The 18,702-nt window shown below is 39.7% G+C and overlaps 1 protein-coding gene across 1 annotated transcript in view; it reads right to left on the bottom strand.

The window, feature by feature from the left end:
• LOC137294200 (N-acetylated-alpha-linked acidic dipeptidase 2-like) overlaps positions 1-9,591 on the bottom strand; it is a 24,407-nt gene extending 14,816 nt beyond the window's left edge. The window contains exons 1-5 of the mRNA XM_067825200.1: positions 9,108-9,591; positions 3,568-3,853; positions 2,641-2,766; positions 1,765-1,951; positions 1,121-1,217 (exon numbers count right to left, since the gene is read on the bottom strand). Coding sequence (XP_067681301.1) covers positions 1,121-1,217; positions 1,765-1,951; positions 2,641-2,766; positions 3,568-3,853; positions 9,108-9,394 — 983 coding nt within the window. The 5' untranslated portion in view covers positions 9,395-9,591. The remainder of the gene's footprint in view (positions 1-1,120; positions 1,218-1,764; positions 1,952-2,640; positions 2,767-3,567; positions 3,854-9,107) is intronic.
• Positions 9,592-18,702: the final 9,111 nt, after the last annotated feature.

Here is an 18,702-nt window from a genome sequence, read left to right as displayed (position 1 = left end):
AAACACAGCAAGTGATGCGTGCGTGCAAGGGTTATCGCTACGGTCGAAGTGGAGAACAAGAGATGTTTCTGGTGATTGCAAGCATCTTTGGTCTGCATTAATAAATATCCACTGACCCCACACATGGAGATTTGCAAACCAAGTTTTCAAGAAAGTGTGACATTAGACTAATTTCATAGCTAAAATTCCTCAGCTTGAAAACTGAAATGTCATAATACCTTGATTGTGACAATCTGTCTCTGTCACTGACAAAATCCAGTCTGTTTTATTGACACCTATGTGTCTGCTGGCCTGTCTGCTAATGACAATATACAATACCCAACTTCAATCACTGACCACATGCAATTTGAACTTAACACCTATCAGGCTATACACCATAAACATTATACATTGACTAATTGCAAGTGCACCTGGGTTACGTTTCTGTAATATGCTATTACACAGACAGGTAGATAACATTCTATTACATCTGTTGGTTGCAAACAAACTACATCCATTTTGTTCAGGATGACTGTAGCGGACGGAAACCAGTGCAAACTCACATTGCAGTTTTAAGTTCTGCTTCGCACGTGGACGAACGACAGTTTCCAGTCAAGCAGTAGCTGCCCGTCTCAGTATTTGTTGATTGGATCAAACGGACATGCAGGCAGCGTGTATTTACAAAACCCAACATCTCTATTCATATTTTGTAAGGATAACAACTTCTTAAGCTGTTGTATATCATGCAACGTTTCGGTATGGATTCTCATACCGCTATCACTCTTGCTTGACAACGATATTTAAATCCATACTGAAACGTTGCATCATATACAATAAATAAGTTGTTATCCATAAAAAATCGGCAAATGAACCAAACAATGAAAAGTCTTCGTTACACTTCACTGCATAACCACCCGCTCTGACCTGGTTCGATCTCCCGGTGGTTCGTTTCGAGAAAGTTTACCCAAGTCCAAAATATTGCACTTTTGATCCGCCATTGTTCCAGTATAATTTTGTTTATTTGTTTTTTCTCAATCAGCAATGTATATTATATGTCATGAATAAGCAGTAATTGTGTTTTAATTATGTTTGTTTTTCTGGTTGCATGTGGCCTTAAACAGACCCAGAAATTTCTTATTACCGTAATAACTTCCCAGCAATTCCGTATCCGATTGGGTGGGCAGGTATTGCTGGCATCGGTATTGTTGTTTCGTTTACTTTGTATCTGTATGCTGTGTCTGGAGAATAAACATTGTGAATTCATACATTAAAACTGTTAAATATATATGGTACGGTTATATCGAACATTTCCAATGCAGACATATATGTAGATAAAGCACACAAATATTGGAATTACAGTAAAGGTATAGCAGCAGAATATTAACGTAATGTAAAAGTTAGAGTTCACTATCTTAAAGTGTCATTTTGGAAACTGCATTGCAAGTAGAGACAGATTTGATAGATTTCACCCCATTTTGCTTTCAGTGCGCCACCTGATATAGATGCCAATACTTTTGGTAGGACTTAGGTTTATGCTCGCTCTTCGATTATATTTGTTTCGATTTTGTACTATTGATAGTCATTGAAAAGTCCACCCAAGCTTGACTGTCGTCAGGACCAAAATCTATTTGGTGTAGGAGAGACGTACATCCATGAAAATTGTATGAAAATCAGTTACACCAGGTGTTCGCGACAAAGTTAAGCACATGTATGCTTCAGAACCGTCTTCTCTCCTATTCTCTTTTCTCTCACAAGCTTGATGTCATGGTTTTCTGTGATGCTTACCTATTGCAGGGTATCCTGGAGTGAGCGGGTCACCAACACCTCTGTAGATTGTCCCCCTTTGTGCTCCAGACGGAGGCAGCCACCAGGAGTCGGGGTAGACGTCACGGTCGTCACTTCCGGAAGCGTAGTCAGCTGGGTCTGAGAATATGATGACTCCAACTGCCCCCCTGTCTTCAGCATTCTTTACCTGTGAAACATGAAGGTACGACATAAACCAACAATGTTGGCGAGCCATTTAGGTGTTGCCATTGCCATTGCCCAATGCTGCTGTATTCTTTGAAAACGAAACCCGGTTTTTCATAGCTGTGTTATTCCTTGCAGCTATATATATATTTCGTCGCAGATATATATATACTATGGAGATCATAGAGAGCCTTCAAAAGCATAATGAGCATGATATAGCTACGCTCTTAGCAATATGAAAACAGAACAATGATTTCTGCGACGACTGAGCGATTAAACCACTAGACTACCCCTCCGTCCAGGTTTGATTTGGTTGCTGTTAAACTCCAGAACAGTGTGGGAATACATCGGACACGGTGTTTGTTTACACCGGACACGGCAATATTCTAGCTATATGTCAGCGGTTTGTAAATAATCGAGTCGGGACCAGATGTACTCAATTGGGATACGATGATATGTGTCAACCAACAGTATACATGTTTGGTATACATTACAACCAAGGTTCATGCCAGATGTATTCTTTGGCCGCTACATCGAGCATCGAGCTTTTCTATGTTGAAGCAGGATTTCCACAGTCTACCATTTAGATGTGAAAGATGACCTTTGTTTGACGACCTTCCTATTTGCTGATTTACTGAGTATGTGTGAAAGTAGGTAAAGTCCACAGTTATCAAGGAACATACATCAACGTACCAGACTCCCTCTGTATATTTTCCCATATCTTGCTATGACGATCTTTCCCTTCACGTTGATACCGGTGTTAGACTGCAGCCACTGGTAATCTTCCACGCGGCCATAGTTGAGGTACACGAGGTCCGCCTATAAAGTTCATTCACAGTGAGTGGAAACATGAAAACATAAATGTCTTTCTTGCTGGAAAAAAAAACAACATTACTCCGTACTACATGGAGGAATGAACCCTTAACTTGCGTACGAGTGAAAAAATACTGTTTGTTGTTTGTGTTTATTCAGTGCAAGTATGTACCTGTTATTAGTTAGTTTAGTGGCATGTTAGAAGTTGGGAAGTGCAATATAGAACTGTTACAGTTTTGGGATTTCACTTTCTTAGTAAAGTACAAATTCTAGTACTTTTTTCGGTTGAGTCCCATCCGGAATTCGAACCCGCACCCTCAGAGTCAGGCACCTAATCGCGAGCACACAGTTTTAATGAAGAGCAAGGTTTCGATACAGATTCTTGTACCTTTGTTATTCCTGGTTGACACCGGTACAAGAATCTTTCTCGAAACGTCGTACTCATGAATAAAAGAAGCTGTTATCCATAAAGCTTGTTCTATATTGCACTTGTTTTAGGAAATATAATTGACCTCCGAAACAGCAGATGTGAAAACCCATCCGAAAGCAAAGAGAGTCTTCAGCGACTTAATCCTGTCTGAGAAAGTACGAAGTTAAAAATGTTCACGCATCTAATTTCCATCCAATATCTTTGCACGCACTCACTTGTTTATGGTATTTCTGTCATATAAATGCTGTTTCAATGTCATATAATTGCAGTCGTAGGTGGCATTAAACACATCATCAACTACTGCTAAACACTTTAGTTTCATAATCTAATTTTAAATTGACAAATTCACTCCCACGTTATGTTATTCATAATTCTACCTTGACATTTCCTGGAGGGGAGTAAGCGTTATATGGGGGAAGGGCATCTGGATCACTCTCCCCAGCGAGATCTGCTTCCTTCAGTGGGGACTCGTACACAACTCCCCCGCTCTCGTCCAACAGACGCACCACATTGGGCACCTTGGGATCAGGGTAGGACAAAAGGACTTTGTATGGCGTCAGCTTGACGTCGTCGAAACCGGCGTTTTCCCAGAATTCCTTTAACATCAGAGACTGTTCCAAGTCCGCGGGGGTCCCTGCCACGTGTGGTCGTTTTGATAAAAGTCTGGAATGTCAACAAATTAGCTGTTCAAGAGTATACATCTGTAATGCATAGCTGGATCGCATACTCAAGGGCGTGATACTTTGATTTCATTAACGTCTCTTTCCGTCACCTAACAGGAGACGCATACCTGTATAGTACGTCGTTATTGCCAGTAAAATCGCGCGTACTAAAACGCATTTCAAAGCATGAAAATGGAGGCATTGTCGAACTTTGAAACGTCGCTAAGCTATGCAAAGCACACTATAAACATAAACTTTGAGCTAAAGGATCAGCAATTTTCAACACGGAAACATATTTACAAAGGGGATGAGTGTATTGTTGTTTTGGCCACGGGTCACCTGATATTCTGTGAGTAGCCATCTTTGGAAATGCGGAGTTTCCTTGGTATAGTACCAGACTATTTTCATCTCCATTCTGAAGACAAAAAAACATATCTCGGCTCCTTTTTATCATTTTTATAAAGCATAATTAACAAACCGGTTTTTTTTTCTTTAACATAGGTTAGGTTTTGTTTAGTTATTGTTTTGCGCCACTCTCAGCAATATTCCTGCTATATGGCTGGGATCTGTAAATAATCAAGTCTGGATCAGACAATCCAGTGATGAACACGAATATCGACAAACGCAACTGGGATACGAAAACATGTGTCAACAAAGTTAGCGAGCCTAACTGCCCGATCCCAAGTCTGTCTCACAGTCCCTGAAACGCATTATTTTGCCTATTGCCAAGCCTTCTCTGCAGTGCTAAAGCTTTAAAGCCATTCTAGATTTCCTCAGGTTCTGAATTTCTGGTCTCCCTGTGGCTCCTTTCCAATTAAACTGACTATGCATCAGTCTACCCGATCCGGTTACGAGAAGCATGGGCTGCTGAACACCACATCTAACCTCGGATTTTCACGTGTCGTAAAATGTGTTCATTTCAGAGACAAGATGCTGGTCTAAGGCAGTAACGGAGTCGTTGAAACAGTCAACCGTGAAGGTCACGATGTAGAATAGGTCCCGTTGAAACAGTCACCCGTGAAGGTCCCGATGTAGAATAGGCCTTCAGCAACCCATGCATGCCATGAAAGGCGACTATGCTTGTCATAAGAGGAGACTGACGGGTTCGGGTGGTCAGGTTCGATGACTTGGTTGACACATGTCATCGGTTCCCAATTGCGCAGATCGATGCTCATGTTGTTGATCACTGGATTGTCTGATCCTTACACGATTATTTACAGACCGCCGCCATATGGCTGGAATATTGTTGTACGCGGCGTAAAACTAATCTCACTCACTCACTTGATACACAATCATAACGGTTCGTATAATGCGGGACTGTGTTCTCCCCTGTGTGTCCCATCTCTCCCATTGCCTCCCGTCTCTGGGGTCTTCATCCATGTCTCTCTCCGCTCTCTGTCTGACATGTTTTACATCTATCATTTAACTCTGTCACTCACCCTCTCCCACAGAGCCCGAGGTAATTGCAGTTTCAAAAGTCATCCATCGTCCCTACTATCACTGTAGACATCCACTTTGTCAAAATAGCACCAATTGACAAATTCCACATGTCAAATTATACCTTTAATGATAACACCTCATAATAACTACATACGTGGCTTAATGGAACGGCTGTGATTCACCTACACCGACTTAAACGGCGACACACGATCTTTTATTTATAGTGCTAAAAGGACAACAGAGGTGTCCGAGGGCTATAAAGACAACAGTACAATGTACCGTTAAAACAAAATAAAAAAATGCTATACATTATGTAAATAACTACTTTTTATCTTTATAATTGACACTGGATTGATAGACACTGAATTTACATGTACACACTGACTGTGATCCTCATGCAAAAAACGAATTTTTACTCGACTTACCCGAGTCTTACCTTACTCTACGCATGCACGCACACACACAGACACACTCAAACACATACGGAAACTTCACCTACAGATGATCTTTATGTGAAACTGAACACACGGAAATCCGTCGAGTGAACTCAAATTACCAGAGCAAAATACACATTATTGTGCCCTACTTTCCGGACAGCGACCGCTTAACGATTTTGTTTTTTCAATTTGTCACAATTACACATTATCAAATCTATGACAGAACAATAATAACTCGATTTGTTGAAAGCCATGAAGTGCATGATATACCGAGGGAATAATCGTTCTCAGAATGATTTTAGCAATTGTGTCGGAGAAAAAGAAAATCTGATATTACACACACAGAGAGAGAGAGAGAGAGAGAGAGGAGAGAGAGAGAGAGAGAGAGAGAGAGAGACTTGACTGATAAAGTAACTTGCAACTGTGCGAACACGCCCCGTTGACAGTATGGGGTTGGGGGCACCATAAGTAGGCTCGACACACATGGGGAGTCGAACCCGGGTCTTCAGCGTACAGAGGTAAGGTGAAAGAAGCATAACGTCGTACTAAAGAATATTTCGCTCATGTATACATACGTGTGAATGTTTGGCTGCTTGTACTAGCCCAGACTCAAGCTGGTTTTATGGTACTAGTTCACTGAGATACCATGTAGCAGCTAAGCATGAATACCCGACTCAGATACATTTAATGACCCTGAGCCGACCAGCCTTTAATTACCCATTAATGCCGAGCGCCAGGCAGAGAACAACAAGAACCATTTTAACGTCTTTTGGTATGATTCGGCTAACATGGAAAGGTGTGGCAATACTTAAAAGACATTCTCACAGTTTGTTAAGACACTGTAGCTCACCTACTGGATACTTTAACAGGTGACGCCAAGACCTTGGGGTCTTGCTGATGGCTTTGTCATGTCTCTAACAAATATTCCCATTTTGCTTTTATACAGAGTGTATGTCATGATATTATTTTTAAGATTATAGACAAAGTATGTATGACTTAAAGTATTTAAATGTATAAAAGTGAAAAGGTGTGAAAAATACGAACAAGTTCCATTATCATATTGCATCACTTCCTGATAAGCCACATAGAGCACATTTCAGTTCTTTGATAAATGGTTAATCGTTATAATATCATTATACTTTAATAAAACATAGGTAAGTTAACAAGTAAACTGGAGGTTTCGACCTATTTAGCTGGTTTAGGTTGAGTTCACACCAAATACCCAACTGAAGGCACATCTGTTAACATTTATAACCGACCTAGCAGAGATTATGGGAAGGCATTTATTTTCAAACGGTCATGTTTTGGTTGCCGTAAATGCCAGTATGTCAACCGTCAAGCTCCTCGATTGAACAGTGGAGCTCTGCATGTTTATTGCAGTGCATTAACGAGCATGTAGAAAGTCGGACTTATATGTATTAGTATAATTAGGGCAGTGGACTTCTAAAGGTCAGACCAGACTCTCGTAGATACACACGATAAAAGATGGATATTTATAACATAGAGTAAAAGACTGAGCACAGCCAGTTGTCTAACGTAAAGTATCCTTCAAGGCTAAATCGCTAGCTGAAGTAAATGATTACATGTATTTTTAGAAACATTAAAACAGAATCTACTTTGAACAAACAACTTATTCTTGTTATTCTATAAGTTCTCGAACACCTGGCATTCGTTACTGATTCGCGCACACATGTTCATCATACAGTAAGGCTTTAAGCTTATGCTTACGAACTTGATTTTACGTCCGTTATTTCCTTCAAAAGGTTTGTATAGCATTATGAACTTGTGATTTCATAGACGTTTGCAACAAGTTTCAATCTTAGAAACTCTAAATATATAAATATAAGAACCTGTGAACGAAAATGACTCAGATTCGAAACTTCGCTGCATCACCTGTAATCTGTTATAGCGAACTCAAACCGACCACTAATTCAATAGACCTGGTCGAGACTAAAAGAATTGTTCGTTATATCGGTCAGTTCGGTGTAACCGTAGTTCGCTATATACATACAACACCTGGTCGGAGCTAAAACGATTGTTCGTTATATCTGTCAGTTCGCTATAGCCGTAGTGCGCAATACACATATTTACACCGCCTGGTCGAGACCAAAAGAATAGTTCGTTATCTCTGTTCGTTATAAAGAAACGGAGCTTATTATATTTTGCTCGGGCAATCTCAATATCGGCTAGCGATTGGAGGCAGGAAGATGACTGAAGGATGCCCAAGAGGTGGAGAGGTTCACAAATGTCAGGTTCGGGAAATACAGATGTGTCTAGATTGGTATTCCTGTCAACTAAGCCTGTTTTCTTGTTCAATTTCACATTCAATCATCGGGAAATTTCCCACTAGAGGCCCGCTTATTAGATGAAGCTTTGAAATACGTGTAGAATGTTGGCAACAATTCAGTGTCAGAAGGGGTCGTTCTCTGCAATCATCCCAGCTAAACGTGGTTTTTCATTCGTTTTACATTCAAATCATTTCCAGAAACATTTTCATTTCATGAACAAAATTAAGTTAAAATTCCACGATTCTTTTTTTATGAAACGTTAAGACTGCACAACGGTTTAGTTCATAAAGGATCGTCGAGATGAATGCATACCCTGTGCTTGAAGATAACGTCCAGGGATACGCAATTACACATAAATGTATATATGTACATGACAACAATCTTACACAAGACTTGATTGTATACCATGTAATCGTTGTGTGTAAACAAACGCAATAAATTCTGTTCACACTTGGTAGGTATCATTTCGTATTATGTAACCGCAGAGAGGTGATATGCAATTTTCATATGATACAATACACTTTATTGTACCTGTATTTTCGGTGTGTACACCCTAAACTGATTATATATTGCAACAGAAATGGCTGGATATTAAATTAACAGACAGAACCACAAATCTAAGATTTTGAAAATCAAAATATATCAATGTACTGACATAGCGTTACATCAAAGAAATAATTAGTACATACTAGTAAGTGGAATATAACAAGTGAATATTTAAACTATATTCTAAATTTCATACTCGCCATCTGTTAAATGTATTTGACTATCCACTTGTCTTCTCGAAATAAATATCTAGTTCTACGAAAAAATATGTAATCGTTAATTTACTTGAATTTCAAATTATTCGACAGAAACAGTGTGGTCAAAATACCGGTAAGAACGTTTTCACTGATACAGAGATGCCTTTCCAAACATTAGCAATTATGAGAGATTGCAACCTGGCGTGGAAACGATTGTGCATTATATCTGCTCGTTTATGTATCTGTACTACAGGTCAGATTGCCGAGATCGCAAGATATGTGAATCATGTACAATATTCACCTGATGATTAAACAGGTCTGCTTCATCACCGAATACAGTCACATACCTCAAATTATCCTCAATCTCTGTGTTACTTATAGAATCCATCAACCGTTGTCCAATATCTGGATCTCCGTCCTTATTAATAGTATCGGGCACTCCAAGTAGATACACCCCGTCTGGGGTGGCACACAGTCCATATCTCCCTACGACGATACCGACGATCAAAAACGTCAACGCGACCACTGCACACACAATATACTTTGCCTTTCCGCCCCCTTTCACGACCTTAGTGCCGTCAATGAGCGACATGTTGTTCCTCATGCTTGCAGCAGAGTCAGTCGGCGAGCCCATGACAGAGGAAGATGCGCTCCCGCCAGGGAGGGGGTGGAGGCAGGGTTAGTCAGCGAATGATGTCTGGTGGTACTCCGATAATGTTGATGGATGGCCGTGCTTGGAAGACTGTTGTTATGAGTGGTGCTTGGTTACATGTGTCCCACTTGGAGGAATTAGATCGTCGTGCTTCACCGCGTCATGCATGGAGATTCAGACGCTGTTGTAATGAGTTTGTCTGCTCGGGTCTGGGACAGTGCGGTGACAGTGTGGAGGTGCATAATGATGTAATAACATCGGGTCTGTGCAGATCGTGTTCAGGTTCTTGTACCTTTTCATACGTACCCATGAAAACATACATACATACATACATACATACATACATACATACATACATACATACATACATACATACATACATACATACATACATACATACATACATAAGAGTTATGCGCCTTCCATTCAGTGTTTTAACGAAACACGAACAAGGAATGAAAATATCTTACTGGAAAATTAACATAGAAGATGCTTACAGTCACCATTTTCTGTATGAGCCTTAATATTTTAGGAGGAATTGAAAGAAGTTTGATGACACTCAGACTCGGCAAAGTCGAAAGGCTAGGGTATGTTTGTAACGCTGTTATTAGTAATTTCAAAGACTGGCATATGAAAGGTTGTTTTTTCTATGAGAGGAAAAAACACGGAAGAATGACGAAAGGAATGATATGTCAATCGCCTGACCTTCAACAGAAATTGAAAGGGTGACCAAGCCTGTTATCCCTGATGATTTTTGCCACATGGTCTTCATTTATACTGATGAATACTAGTATATACTTTCGTCAAAATCGTACTCGGTTTCTCGTGGAAAAATAACCGTTTTGCTAATTTGATGAGTAGTACATATCTGTATTAAAAGGGTTCTGTATTCTATGGGTCCAGGTCAAGTTGAATAAGCAACTAGCCTTTGTCCTTTATGCGACCACCAGGTAACCCCCGCTCCACCTTGGTATGTACGAGTTTGGACTTCGACGTGACACACGGAAATTGCATAATGGTCAAATCTTTGGCTGTGGACATTGCATACAGGTACATCCTCTCTATCCAAACTGTTTCCTGTCACAAACGCAGGGGACTGTGACCTTTGGAGAATAGACTTGAAGCGATCAATCACCGTCCGGTGACAGCTGGGCGGATTAATTTTAAAATTAATTTGCAAACATACTGCAGTGACATACTAAATGAAAACCTTAATGTCTCCGTGTTAAGTGTTAGTCGTATATCTGAGTCTATTCTCTTCGTTTATATAGGAATCACGGTCATTTGACATTAAGCCAATCGAGCGACAGCTGCCGTCGCTATTCATTTGAATGTAGATCAACAATGTTATTGCTAAAATCTAATCAGCTTCGGAATATTAGGAACATTGCAAGATTTCCCCAAAGGCTAAGTGTCTACAGGGCAATCTGCGACAGTTTAAGCCTTCTTACCGTATTAACGTGCTACGTTGTGAAATAAATTCAATTATGTTCGAAACCTAATTATTTCCGACTCTTTAACGCAAATCAATATAATATACTAGTTTTTTTCTGATTTCAATTAGTGTGGATAATTTGTACAGCAATCGATAAGCCTGAACCAAAATATGATGTTCATCGAATGGCTTCAACAAAGTAGAATCTCCTTGTGATCAGAAAGCCAGGCTGCCTTCATTAGAGTAGGGACTAATTCGACAAAACCCTTTCCGTATTCGTTAGGAACCTCGGCAGAAAGCAAAGCTCACTGTGGGATTCAGCCTATAGTATGCGCATATCCTTTCGAGACACTATCATATAGTATAGTTTGTTCACAGAAACAGACTGTATCCTGCCCTACAGATGACATACGTCACAAACCCATGGAACGGCGAGTCAAATATCGACATGTACAAACAGGAAAGCATGTGTGAATTGTTTTTCAGGATTTGAAAGCTATGTTAAGATCCGGGTGGTAACTTGTCTTCGCCTGCCCTCGCCGATCCATGCATGTCGTATAAACAAAACGTCGACTTGACAAAAACGCCGATATTGTGTTCGCTACATTATGCGCTTCGATGCTCATGATATCGATCACTGGATTGTCTGATATCGAATCGAGTATTTGCATCCTGTTACGTTAAGCCTGGAATATTGCGAATGGGCACCCTTAGTTATTCGAAAAGAGTTCCTTCGCGAAACAATTCTCCGCTTCCGCGTACTTTCGAAACGAACCCATTCGACAGCTTTCATTTTTCTACGTATCCCACAAGGAGATTGTGCCGGATTATTCCGAGGTGGCCACGAAGTGAAACGATTTGTGTGTGTGTAGAAAAATGTAAGATACGCATAATGACAAAAAAGCTTTCGTTTTGCCATCGGGGTTAGCACGAGAAGTTCTACGTACATGGTGAAAATACAGGGTGCTTAATTACTTTCTTCGTGTATATACAGATTATGTTCATCTTGGAATGGAACCGTGTATATATATTGTTCATCGTAGCATGATACCACATAGAAACACTTATTGTAATGATTGTATATGGATAATATTCGCCTTTGAATGGTACCATATATATTATGTCCATCTTGGAGTGATACCATACAGATATTGTTTATCTTGGAATATATTAGGAATATTTCATATATTTAAAGTTCATCTTTGATTTATGTAATATGAATAATGTTCATTTTGGAATTATATAATATAATCTTGGAAATATACCATATATATACTGTCCATCTTGGAATGATGCCATATAAATACTGTCCATCTTGGAATGATGCCATATATATACTGTCCATCTTGGAATGATGCCATATAAATACTGTCCATCTTGGAATGATGCCATATATATACTGTCCATCTTGGAATGATGCCATATAAATACTGTCCATCTTGGAATGATGCCATATATATACTGTCCATCTTGGAATGATGCCATATAAATACTGTCCATCTTGGAATGATGCCATATATATACTGTCCATCTTGGAATGATGCCATATAAATACTGTCCGTCTTGGAACGATACTTGATACATAACATTCATCTTGGAATGATACCATGGATGTTGAGAAGGTCATCCGCTTTGAGAGCCGAGTGATTGTGTGATTGATTGAACGGGGAATGTGGTGATCTAATGTTTGGACATAAAGTTAGTGTTTGAAGTTATTTAAATCCTTGTCTTTGTTTATTTGCTTGTTCCTATTGGACGCTGCACAAAGGACTCTTCCAGCTCTATGACTGCGGTGTGTAAATGATCAAGTTTGGCCCAGACTATTCAACTGATCAACAGCATGAGCATCAAACAACGCATTTGGGATACGATGATATGTGTCAACCTAGTCAGCGAGCGGACGAATCGATCTCGTCAGTCGCCTCTATATGGGTTGTTGGAGTCCAGTTCTAATCTGGATCTTCATGGGTTGCTTTAGTGTTTAATGATCAAAAGTACTGGGTTTCTTTCCAGTAGAAATTGTGTTTGTTCATCTAGACATTTTTATTTAAAGAAAGAAGAAACGTTTTCATTATGGTGTAATATTTTATCAATGCAAACAGCAGTGACAAAAGCGTCGTAAAACTAATTAACCCACTCAATATACGTACTACAGCACCTTCACACATATGCACCTGGGTAACAGAATGATCAGTGCCACTATTCAACAAATACATGCCGGTACATGAACGAACAAATAACTGTGTATACCTCAACATGGGATCATAGCCATATGTTTACGCAGCACAGGACAAGAAAAGAAAATACACGAGTTACTTTTATTGACAGGGTCGTAGTTCGCGGGTCTCTACTTACAGACAGCTTTGTTGTAGCTCGACTGAATCGAGAATTTATACAAGGACTGTGGCAGAAATACATAGTACATAGCTTTGACAGTAACACTTTGAGGTAACTTTTTACTTTTTTTAACAAATTACGTATGTTAGAGTGTCTGACAAAGACACTGTATCCTTTGTTTCATTTATAAGTTTGTCTAACATGTATATGCAACTATTCTTCTGAGTTGTGTTGTAACATATATCAGCTACAATGAATATCCGTAGCTCGACGTGATTCTGCACTTTGTTACTGTCGCGCCAGGCATCAAATGCTTTAAGCTACTATTTATGCAAGCTGAGTGAATAGAGGTTCTTCTGGTGGTATGTCATTTTGAGTGTGTGTAATCACCTGCTGCTGTCGTAACTGATCTCCAGTGACAGTGATTCACTGGGGTGTAAGAATCCTCAATTTTACACACACACACACACACACACACACACACACACACACACACACACACACACACACACACACACACACACACACACACACACACACACACACACACACACACACACACACACACACACACACACACACACACACACATACATATATACATACATATATATATATATATATAGTCTGGTTCATAATTATTGAGAATTTTTCTTCTTACTTTGAGCTATCTTAACACCTCAACTGATTCACTGATACTTAAAACTAAGTAATGGTATAAGGGAGGTAACTCATCTTGGCCTACTGAGTATAGTACAATTAGAGTTACCTCCCCTGAATTTGTAGCAGACGTCATTTTCCTCAGCACTGTCAACAATGTCTGCTGAAGGTAAAAGAAGGTTGATTTTTGAGTTGTGTAATCAAGGAATTGATGATGTAAATACATTGGCAGAGAGAACAGGAACTCCTCTTTCTACTGTGTATAGGATTAGGAAGAATTTTAAAGAGGGAAAGGATTTGGGGCACCAGAAAGGAGCAGGGAGACCCAGAAAATTGGACTTCTCAGATCGCGTCCGGCTGGGAATTTTAGCGTCTAAAAAGCAAAGGGCAAGCATCTCCAACATCAGGTATGAAATGATAGAAAGGGGATCAACAGTTGTATCAAAATCTACAGTTAGAAGAAATTTGATTGATCTTGGATGGGAGAAAAAGACTGGAATTCCTTCTCCTCTCATGAAACAAGAACATAAAGACAGGCGTGTTGAGTGGTGTTTGGCACATGAAAACTTTGACTGGGAAAATGTGATTTTTACTGATGAAAGCTCAATATGGGTATATCCCAATAATGTGAAAATGTGTACAAAGTCTGCGTCAGCACCGTTGTATCGACGACCTAAATACAGCCCAAAGTTTCATGTATGGGGAGGGATATCCTTATTAGGAACGACCCCGCTGTGTGTGTTTGAGGGAAATCGGACAAGTCAACGCTACACTAACATATTAGATAATTTTCTCCTTCCAAGTGCACATGTGTTTTATGGAAATGACTGGATTTTGCAGCAAGATAATGATCCTAAACACACAGCAAAACATGCCAAGCAGTGGTTTCAGGAGAAAAATGTGACTGCTTTACCATTTCCTGCATATAGTCCTGACTTAAATCCCATTGAGAACATTTGGGGGATGATGAAGGAATGTGTGAATCAAAAGGGGTTGACAAAAATTGAAGACATGAAGAGAGAAGTGGTCCGATACTGGGACAGCATAACTCACGAGACACTAACCTCTCTGATAGGAAGTATGCCTACCCGTCTTAGACTGTGCCGTGAAGCTCAAGGAGACTTGATAAAATATTAAATTGTTACCTACACAACATGAAAAGGTCAGTTCACTTTCACAATACATTCAATTTTATCTGATTTGTTCTCGTTTAATAATATGAAATGCTTTAGCTATTCTCAATTTTGAACCATACTGTATATATATATATATATATATATATATATAGAGAGAGAGAGAGAGAGAGAGAGAGAGAGAGATAGACGGCAGACATTGATGTGAGCTGACCAGTTTGCAACCGATGCAAAGAGCCACGTTCAGTTATAGGAAAACACTAATATTTGAACATGTGGGCCACTCACAACAAAGCCTTCGTCCCTCGATTCATTTGGTATTTGTCATCAAACATGGCCACACTGACGTAGCAACATCTGTCTTCAAACATTCAGGACAGCTTATTAAAAATGAAATCCATGAAAAGGGGTTTGTCCATTTCAGATATATTATATATCAATAAAATGTAGATAAATGTAGAATGCACAAAGTCAAAGTAGTTGCTTGCAACTATACTGGACAAAAATAGTTAGGGATTTTATGTTAATTTTGATATATTTATTTATTGACACACATGTAAGATATCAATCATAACAATACCAATCCCCCTAACTTATTTTGTCCAGTATATATTACAATCACCACTGAATCATATTATAATGTTCCTTGTGTCTTTTTTAAAAGGGTTCGAGAGAAATAATAATGAAGCACTACAAGTCAGTCCACTAGCAACTCCGTCCGCTACTGTGAATAAACATCCGAAAGTACGTATTCGTGGGCAGAAGTATATGGTAAACAAATAGATATACTATAGCTGGTTTAAAACCGCACATGTTTCACTTACATGGCGTCCTCTATGTGATCTACTATACCAAGCAAACCAGTGATTGACCAGTCTTCTTTCGGTGCGGAGCGCGGTTTGAGTAGCTTTGTGGTTAAAGCGTTCGATCGCCACGCTGAAGACCGGGATTCGATTCCCCACATGGGTACAATGTGTGAAGCCAATATCTTGTGCTCCATGTCGTGATGTTATTGGAATATTGGTAAAGGCGGCATTAAACCAAACTCACTCATTCCATCCACAAACTCGATCGATTCTAATATTACGACAAGGTTGCTAGTAACCAGGGCAGTACAAATACATTCCACCAACACAGTGAAACAACACTTTTAGACATGGCATTCGGTGTCGACATTGCCGACGTGTATGCAAATCTGATATCTGACCACAAAGACAGCATCATTCAACGACTTGGAGCTACTACGGACACCATTGTTCGTAACTTTCCGCACAGAGATGAAATCAACGATGACGAGTTTACGTCCATCTCAGCAGAGACTGATAATGAAAGAAAGAGTGGGCTCTTCATCCGAATCCTGTTAAGTAAGAGAAGGGAGCACCTGTTGGAAGCATTCCTGCACTCGGTGACTGGTGGAGACTACAGTGACGTGTTGTGGATATACTTCAAGGAGAGACTGAACAAGTACCAGGAACTGCAAGGCAAGGTATCTATTCTTACGCATGCTTACTTCATCATTTAGCATCAGTCTATGTGTACGTGGAATGTGACTGATACCCATCAAGGTGAGTGAGTGAGTTTTGTTTTACGCCGCAGTCAGCAATATTCCACGGCTTGCTGAGGGCCTTTTCACTGGTCAGTGCCCATCAAGGGCCAGAAGCAATTGGTAACTCTGATGGACTGGGTCATCATACGGAAAGCTGGGGCGGTAGGGTAGCCTAATGGTAAAAGCGTTCCCTCGTCACGGCGAAGACACAGGTTCGGTTCTCCAAAAGTGTAAAGCCCATTTCTGCTGTACCCATCCGTGATATTGATGGAATATTGCTATGAGCTGCATAAAACTAAACTCAGTCACTCATATGAAAAATTCCATAAATATTACATGCTCTTATATATGATTTGATTGGGCTATTTCAATAGTACAGCGATTACAACAAAACGTATGGAGCATGGTAACACCAGTATATATGAACCAGTTATTGTTATCTGGCACCAAAGATTGTTAATACATAATAATTGTTATAAAGACATATTTACAGTGATTGTGAGTTGCAGTAAACAGTTGAAAGGTTGTAACAACGTAATGCTTTCTGCAATGACCAGACTGTACCAGGATGAGTGACTAGAGTTAACTATATATCTTAGTTACTGAAGACTATGAGAAGCTCGATCGTTCCATAAGTATCGGAACGGGACAGTTTCTAGGCGGATGGCCGTGATTTCGTTTTGTATAGTTCAAACGAGAGGACGGGATACCAATTTTTAAAAAAACTGAATTTCCAACGAGTCTTCAGGAACGAGGGGTCGATCTGTCCTATCTGTATGGCATTGAAAACAGGGGGATATGCTCTGTTTATATTTAAAACCTTGGCTAAATGGAACTTGTTGATTTTTCGTTGCACATTTACCGCTTTTACACTTTGGTTGCAGTATGTGCCCTTTTCCATGTTAAAATTTCCGTTTCAATTTGGAAATCTCCTCATTACAATATGACATATTTGATACACTAAAATTTAACATGGAACATGAAATTATGACTTAGAAGTCTTTTGTCCTTACAAACTCTTCTACAGTTCAGCACCCGTTAAAATAACTGAGCCGTATGTTAACTAAAGGACAAAATAAAGAAGACTATCGAAATGTTAAAAAGCTGGTGCTCCGTGGGTAGTCTTTGAATGAATTGATTTGTGTAAAGAAATTACTTTTTGACTCTTTCTAAATGAATTACGGTAAATACAAGACCAGCATTTACAATGAATTTCCGGTCAAATTAATGGAAAATTAACGTTTCATTAAGATAATTATCCTAAATCTCACATACGTCTTTGGTCTTCTACTTTTGGTAAAGTGAAGTCGGTGATAACTTTCCTTTGCCCGGTAGTGTGCGAGGTTGAAGATTTTCACAAACTGCCTTTCCTTCTCGAAAAATCAAATAAGTCAACTGAAGTAGGATTTAACTGTTCGGGTCTGTCTCTGCACTGAAGACACTTCATTAATAACTGTTTACAGACGGATTAGGCCTTGCGAGGGGAAGCCACAGATGATTGTTCTTTGACTACCGCCGTCGACTTTATCAACACTGACGATGACACAGCGACAGACTAGCCTGGAGACGGACACAGGCCTGGCAGTGACTCCACGGCAGTTAGATCACTATCTGGATGCGAAACAGACAGACTTCAGTCTGATAGTGATATAATGCTTCGCAAACTTCGCGAAGCGGAAGACAGATTACGCTCTTGGAAAGAAGGAACGGAAAGACGCGGTTAGGTTGCATGAAAACATGACGGAATAAAGCAGCGTAAATATTTTCAATGTGTTTTAATTGTAACTTACAGGTCACACCATTGTCAGTTAAATACAATACTTAGCATACTATGTTCTTGACTTGTGAATCACATATTTCTGAATATTTACATTGTTGTTTTAAGGAGTCCCAAAACACTACGTGATTACTGTCATGTGTACGTCTGTTTGTGGTACAGGCATGTGAATTCAGACTAACGGCTGTTTTTCAGTCAGAACAACTTTCTGAGGGCCTTGGGCAGGATAAGAGCCCGTGCTTAGTGTGTCAATGGACAACAACATTATTCACGAATATACTACATTTGATTATGAAACAACACATATACACGGCAGCCCAGTGTCTATGAAATGTGTGCTCACGTTATGTTGGCCTTAGAAATGTCCCATTATAATAGAAAGAACTTTGACCTCTCCCTGCG

The sequence above is a fragment of the Haliotis asinina genome, chromosome 8, assembly GCF_037392515.1.
Source record: "Haliotis asinina isolate JCU_RB_2024 chromosome 8, JCU_Hal_asi_v2, whole genome shotgun sequence".
NCBI classification, from domain to species: domain Eukaryota; kingdom Metazoa; phylum Mollusca; class Gastropoda; order Lepetellida; family Haliotidae; genus Haliotis; species Haliotis asinina.
The sequence above is the reverse complement of the archived record's forward strand: the minus strand, read 5'-3'. Positions and strand labels throughout refer to the sequence as shown.